General features: G+C 34.1%; 1 protein-coding gene across 1 annotated transcript; it reads right to left on the bottom strand.

Moving 5' to 3' along the window:
* Positions 1-5,405: 5,405 nt before the first annotated feature.
* LOC137809298 (LOB domain-containing protein 9) lies at positions 5,406-6,563 on the bottom strand. Its single transcript, XM_068610432.1, has 3 exons — positions 6,192-6,563; positions 5,578-5,618; positions 5,406-5,490 (listed from the first exon to the last, which is right to left on the bottom strand). Exons 1-3 carry the CDS (start codon positions 6,561-6,563, stop codon positions 5,406-5,408), a joined length of 498 nt encoding a protein of 165 aa, XP_068466533.1.
* Between the last annotated feature and the right edge of the window lie 1,364 nt (positions 6,564-7,927).

Here is a 7,927-nt window from a genome sequence, read left to right on the forward strand (position 1 = left end):
CACTACCTTGTAACACAATTCCCAACTTGCTTGCCCTCACTCTTGAGTTCCATTTGAATTGACCTTTTGCACCATCAGATTCAAGCTGTCGCAAGAGACAGAACACCACAAATGATGAAAAACTTTGATAAGCAAGTGCAGCAACACAGATCACATCTTCGTGCATAGATCAACCCCACCTTCTATTCAACAAACCAAAAAAATACTAAAGCTGCAGACATATTGGTAAAGCAACAAAACCACAAAAAACCATGTGCCTAGTGACCCACCAGCTAGCAGACCTATACTTATTAGGCCACCTTGCTTCACCCAGAGATTTAAGCTCTCAGCATACATGCCTCCAGAGACATCAACGGTCACACTCCCAACCCTGCATCAGAACAGGTCCAAACCACCGTCTGCACTACCAATGTACCTTCACCCTCACCCCAAACACAAGCCTTTTCCATCCAGTTTTACCACAACCAACAACTACGCCCATTGGCAGTTGAGTTACTATGTGACAATAGCCATGCCAACTTTGCAGAGGAATTAGCCAAACAAGTACCTAGATAAGAAGAGAAAGGTACCTTCCGTGGAGGATTGACACTCACCAGCTCGACCAGATAGTAGCTGAGACAGAACCTCAGCATACTGCTATCACACACCCCACCTCAAAATTAACCCGCACCTCCAAGCCTCCAATGCTTCCTATATTGAGCAACTGTTGCTTCCAGGCTACTGCACCCTTAGTAATACTGCAGACAGACTTGTATTTCTTGATCACCAACCCCCTCCCTTACAAACCTGCTCCCTCATAATGATGAACCAATCCGAATCTATGCAAGCGAGACAACATCATCCAGAAACTCTTCTTATCACTTCTCCATCTGGAATTATTGCAACCACCTTCCTACTTACAGATTTTAAAGCAGATATTTGGGTTGAGAACCAGTCAACGAAGGAGTGATTAAAGGATTGCATCTTATGTTTCATCCAAGTCTTAAGTTACACCTTCTGAAAAATCTCCTCCGCGTTTACTACCGCTTGCTTAAATCAGATTCCTTAACTTAGTTACATAAACCCTAACATAGTTACATAACAGAAACCTTAACTGATAACTGCCCAACACTTATTATTAACTTCCAATCATCATTTGTTGAAGTCACATAAATTTCAACGTTTCTGCTTTGGATGCAGCATTCACTTTTGTAATCATTTTGCTATATCTGTGACAAAACTGAGCCTTTTGAAATCTTTCTCATACTATACCACAGTGCACTTATACTCTTATTCTATTTGTGATTTAAAATAAATATTAAAATATTCATTGTGTTTATTTTAGGGTAAATTAACTTTTTGGAGACGGTTTATAGAATTCAACTTAATCCTTCAACTTTTAAAATGTTAATTTTGATCTATTTTTTTGTTAAAATAAATTCGATGCTACTCTTTTGTTTAAATTAAACTAGTGAAGGATCTAGAAAATAGTTTCATAATTATATAAATAAAATAACACTTAAATATTTTATTATTAAAGTGAAAAATGTATATAAATAAAAAAAATCAGTTATTCATGTTTTATTTTAATATAACCACAATCTCTCCAAATTTTTTTTTCTTTTTCTCATATGTTTTCTCTCTAAGATTTTGGTCACCTCTTTCATCAGACTGTCAATCGAAGATCATCACTAAACTCTTATGTATGATATGATATATGAGTTATGTGAGAATGTGATTGAGACATAATATTTTCAAGAAAGGAAATATCGGATAAAGATTGTTAGGATGTGCATTGACTTGGGATTCGTATAGAAGGAGGTATCATGACTCTACTGATATTTTAGAATCATACAGATGAAGATTATCGGGTGATGAGAGTCAAAGGAGGTTCATACAAATGAGTATGTTGAAAGATAACTAGTCTGATCTATTATATGAATTAACTCGGTCAAATGAGTATGTTGAAGTAACTATGTTGAACCAAGTGGTGTTCAAGCTTTGAAGAATCCAAACCCTTTGAAAGATGTTGAAGGCTTGGCTGTGCTTGCTGTTGCTGAGCTGTCTTAGTTAGGATCTGGGGTAGTTTGAGTTTTGTAATCCACTCTAGATTGAATCCATAACATAAGCATTCTCAATCTTTTAAAAGAAAAAGTGTTTTTCAAACTAAGTGAAAAACAACCGATTGTTTTATACTTAGATGTTTTTAGAAAAGATTGAAAACTGTTTTCAAATGGTTGAGCTGTTAAAACCAAAACAACCGATTGATTCGATGAAACAACCGATTGTTTGTTTTGGTACCATAACAGAAAAACTGTTTTAGCTTTGACTGAGCTTTAAATGCTTTAACTGTTTACGCTCCAGTCTTTAAATGCTTTGATCAATCATTAAATGCAATGAATAAGTTTGTTAAGATTTGATAACAAACAATATCTTTGAATAAATTCAGAAAAACAGATTTGAGTAACAATCTTTTGAATACAAGTTTTTGAGTTTTTCAAAGAGCTGAGATTGCTTAGAGTTTGTGATTGATCAAAGAGTGTGAGATAGGATTTCTGCTTGTATTGATTTCAGATTTGCTTCTGTAACAAGTGTAATCCTTGTATTCTGTTGAACAAGTTTGTTTGTGTGTTTGCTGAGAAGTGTTGTGTGTTCTTGAGAGGATCAAGATCAACATTCTTAGTGTTGGTGTGTTGGCCAAGAGAAGTGTGTGTCTTGAGGGGATCAAGGTCACTTTCTTGGTTGTGTTGTAAGTGATCTAGGTTTGATTGCTTAGTGGAATTCCTCAGTGGTTTCTGAGAAGACTGGATGTAGCTCTGGGTTTAGAGTGAACCAGTATAAACATCTGTGTGCATTCTCTCTATCCTTAAACTCTTTAAATTCAGTTTTGATATTTGCAAGTTGGTATAAACAACCGATTGTTTCTGTGAAACAACCGATTGTTTTTCTGGTGTTGTTGTTTTTGCTTGTTGATTTGACAAACTGGATTTCTTATCAATTGTTTCTTGAGATAATTTCATTCTTATATTAAAAGTTTGCGAAAACCCTCTTTAAATCATTCACCCCCTCTAGTTTAAAGCCATCCATTCTAACAAACTAGTCTTTTTACTGTGTGGTGGCTGTAAAATTTTGGTATTTGTTAACAACCATATATATATATATAAGTAGTGTTCTTAACTTTATCCTTAAATTCAAAACCATCAATTTTGTTTTCAAGATCTACATGGGGTTGGTGTCGACTCAACTTTGGCTCAAGACGACTCAACCGACATGGATCTGGATTGACTCGACTTGACATCAGTTCGGTCCGGGCCAACTCAGCTTGACATCGGTCCAGCCTGGGCTAACTCGGCTAGATATCAGCCTGAGCGGACTCGGCTCGACATAGGTCTGGGCCGACTCGGATCGACATCGGCCAAGGTCAACTCGACTCGAAATTGGCCTGAGCTGACTCAGCCAGACATCGGTCCAGGCCAACTCGGCTAGACATCGGCTCGAGTCACTCGACTCGACATCGGCCCAAGTCAACTCGACTCGACATCGGCCCAAGTCAACTCGACTCGACATCGGCCCAAGTCAACTCGACTCGAAAATGATCTGGGCCGACTCTGCCTGACATCGATCCGGGCCGACTCGTCTCTACATTATTCCGAGCTGACTCGACTCGACATGGCTTGACATCAGCCAAGGTCGAATCGAATCAAAATCGGCCTCGGTTGACTCGACTCGACATAGGTTAGGGCTGACTCGACTCGACATAGGTTTGGCTCGGGTCACTCGGCTCGACATCGACCGATCAACTCTGCTTGAAATCGGCCTGGGCCAATTCAACTCGACATAGGTCCAAGCTGATTCGGCTCGACATATGTCAAGGCCGAATCGGCTCGACATCTGCCTGGGTTGCTCGGCTCTACATCGGCTTGGGTCGCTCGGCTGGACATCGGCTCGGGGGACTGGGCTCGACATCGGCCCCGACGAACTCAGCTCGATATCGGTCTGGTTCACTCGGCTCGACATCGATCGTGGCCGACTTGGGTCGATTCAGCTCGACATAGGTCCTAGCCGACTCAGCTTGATATCTCTCTAAGTCGCTCGGCTCGACATCGGCCCGGGTCGACTCGACTCGACATAAGCCTGGGTCAACTTGGCTCAACATGGGCCTGGTGTCGACTCGACCTTGTCCGAGTGCCGACTCGACTTGGGTCCAGGTTAACTCGACTCGACTTTGACTTGGATCGACTTGACTCGACATGGGTTTAGGCCGACTCGACTTGACATGGGTTCGGGCCGATTCGACTCGACGTGGGTTCGGGTCGACTTAGCTCCATATGGGTCCGGATTGACTCGGCTCAACCTGAACCTGGTCAAGTCAAAATCCAACCCAAAATCCAAATTGAATAATCCAAAAATGTATTCAATGTATATCTAATCCATATCCAATTAAATGAATTGGACTTAAAATCCAAAAATATGAATTTGAATTTGAAATAAATTCATTTAAATAGATTAAAAATAATATAAATTTAAATAATTATGAATTGAATTTCACAATTTATATTTTTTACCCCACCCTTAAATGATATTATCCCCAAATTGTTGAGTGTTTTGTGGTGTAACTACAAAATCTACATTGTAGAGATTGTCATAGAATTCCACCACATGTTTATGAATGTCCTAATATGTAATTAGCCAATAGTCTTTGTCAACAAACTTGGTTATAGAAACAAAAAGCAAAAACTAATTTAGATTTGGCCACAGAACTTACTGTTACAATCACACTGCATATACCACATAAGATTATCTCTTTCTTTCAAGTTTTTCGAAATCTGATTGTGGGGATTCTATATCACTATTTTTATTGTCACCTATAAAAATATTATTGAAATTTTGTAAAATATAAAAACTATTGATTAAAATTTAAGTGTAATAATTATAAAAAAATATTCTTTTTTAATATAATAGAGTTATTAAAAACAAAGTAGACTTATATTTATGATGATAAAATTTAACGTAAATAACGTATGGATAAAACGTAAACATTAATTGAAATTGAATTAATTCATTATACTTATAAATGCCAAGTGTGATAGAGGAACAAAATATACATTCAATAATGGTAAATGTTTTGTGTAATGTCATATTGGCATTTATTAACAATAGTTACTATAGCATCACACAAAATATTCCATTCTTATATTTATACAACAAACAACATTTTTTGCTTTTAATTTGCATATGAAAACTTGAATTATTGTATATTTCTTATGTAGGATTATTTGGTATTTAGATAAAGTTAATGATGGTAAAATAATTATTACAAGGTAGATCATGAAAACTTGAATTACTTTATAATCAGAATATGACAAAAGTACATTTATTAAAGATAAACTTTCATGAACAATAGTTACTAGCATCACATTTTAAAATCAGTGTTTTCTTTTCCCATTCTTTCTCTTAACCTCAGCATCTTTCTCCTCAGCAGCACCCTCTTTCTCCTGAGATGCAACAGTACTGCATAATTTGAAAACATATATATTATAAATTAAGATTAAAATAACCCAAAGAAAATAAAAATCTCACAACATAATAAAACAATACCTTGATTGTGCTGGGTTAGAAGAGCTAGCAACAAGATTATCCTACATGAGATGCAGAGAAGGAGGTTGAGGTTGAGTAGAAATCAATATTTAATAACAAAATCATTAAAAATAAATAAATATCAATCTTATCATCAAAGTTAAAAATAAAAAATAAAGTTTCTTTTATACTCTAGTAAAAAGTAACTATTTTTACAACTGTGAAATGAAATTGAGTTTTTTTTATCCGCAAAAATAAAATAAGACACTTCAGAGATGTTCCAACCCTTATATAGAAAGTGGTCAAGACCAATCTGTTCAACACCTGACCTACATACAAACTTCAAACTCTACAAACCACCAAACCAAACTTCAGAATTGAAAAAAAAAGGTAGGTCACATCAAACGAATGAAACCGATATCTTAATCCTTATACAAAAAGACGTTTCAGGAATATCCTAACTCTTATACAAAAAGTGGTCAAGACCAATCCAACACCTGACCTAAATACAAACTTCAGACTCTATAAATCACAAAACCAAACCTCAAAATTGAAAAGAAAAGATAAGTCAAATCAAACGAATACAAATGAAACTGGTATCAAGATATCATTAATTATTAAAGAAGAACTCTTACCTGAACTGTGGTTGCAATTTGTGGAGTTGCTTGATGTGAGCAATGAGCAAGCATGGCGTTTACAAGTTTTAACTCTCTTCCAACAGATTTGATGTGACTGCTGAGAGTAAGAATATGACCTAGGGCACCATGAATGGGATCATTGGCCCACATTTGAGCCTCCCTTAGAATGGAATTAGCCATAACTTGTCTTTGAGAGGGTTCAGCACCACGCATCAATCTCAGCAAATTGGCCATACCAAAAAACTTGCTAGCACTCTCAATCTCTCTTAACCTATTAATGGGAAAATACTGACCAAATTCACAGCTAAGATCGTGACGTTTATGTTGATACCTACACAACCCACATGGAACATTTCTTTGTTCACTCATTGTTTTCTTTTGCAGACAAATGCAGATGCTTATGCTGATAAATATGAATATGAATCAATGCTTTCTGCTAAGCTTTCTGAATGATTGTGAATACAAAACCTCAAACACACCCAATTTATAGAAAGGAAGAAGGTGTTTTGGTTCTATCATTTTGGTCAAACCCCATTTATTATTTTTTATATCACTACAACAAAATTATTAAATATCAACTAATTTAAAAATAAAAATTAATTGTATTATTAGGTTAACATTATTATATCTAAAGTAGTTTTTATTATTTTACAGATAATCATTTTATTGATATAATAGACTTTCATCTAGTATGTTCTTAGAGTTCTTCGTATAGTCTAGTTTTTGTTAACACATGAGTTTTGGTCTAGTCCTCTCATATTTTTGTATTTTATTTCTTTTTTTTAATAGTAATACTTTTTTCATGTGATGGTAGATAATGGTTGTTACTTGAGGTGTCAGCATAGTTGAAATGTCAAGTTGAACAGTGATATCTAACATGAAAGTTTTTATAAAAAAAGTAGTTTTTATTATCAAAAAAAATTATAAAATAGTTTTTGAATTGGTATTTAATATTAACTATCAAAGTTTTAATTATTTATTACTTTATATTTAAAATTAACTTTTAATTAAATTAATGATTAATTTATATGAAGTTATTGAATAAAATATTGTACAAGGAACAAAGATGAATTATTTAGTTTGATGATTTTGAGATTTTGGTCAAACCGTATTTATTATTTTTGAGAATTTATTAAATAAAATACTATATGCATCCCACGTTACAAAATACAAAGACTTTTTTTCAATGCTGTACATTTATTTAATTATTTAAATAATTTTCTTGCAAAGATAGTTAAATGTTTACGATCTTGGAATTCACAAATTATTATTTGAAAATATCAACATTTGTTCAGTTAGAGTCTATGTTTTCTTAAAAAGTATGCAAAAACGTCTTTGCATAACTGAAATCTTAATCTCTTTATCGGTAGATGAGTTATAAAAAAATTATATTGAGTAAAAATAATAAGATATATAAATAAAAGAATCATTATAAGAAAATCTTTAAATAGTAATCAAAATTTAGAGAAAGAAAACAATTAGTCACTATATTAACTAAATTAAATATTATTTTAGAGATTAAAATTTTTTGGTATCTAAAATTTTTTCTATTATTAATAAATAATTTTTAAATTGGTATCAAAATTAACTACCTAAGTTTTAGTGACTAATATTTTAGATTATAAATTAGTCTCTAATAGTCTAATAAAGACTAATTTAGAACATCAAGAATTAACTAAAATTTTGGTAGTTAATGGTTCGATACCAATATAAAAACTATTCTATACATTTTT

The sequence above is a fragment of the Phaseolus vulgaris genome, chromosome 11, assembly GCF_051622355.1.
Source record: "Phaseolus vulgaris cultivar YP4 chromosome 11, ASM5162235v1, whole genome shotgun sequence".
Lineage (NCBI taxonomy): Eukaryota > Viridiplantae > Streptophyta > Magnoliopsida > Fabales > Fabaceae > Phaseolus > Phaseolus vulgaris.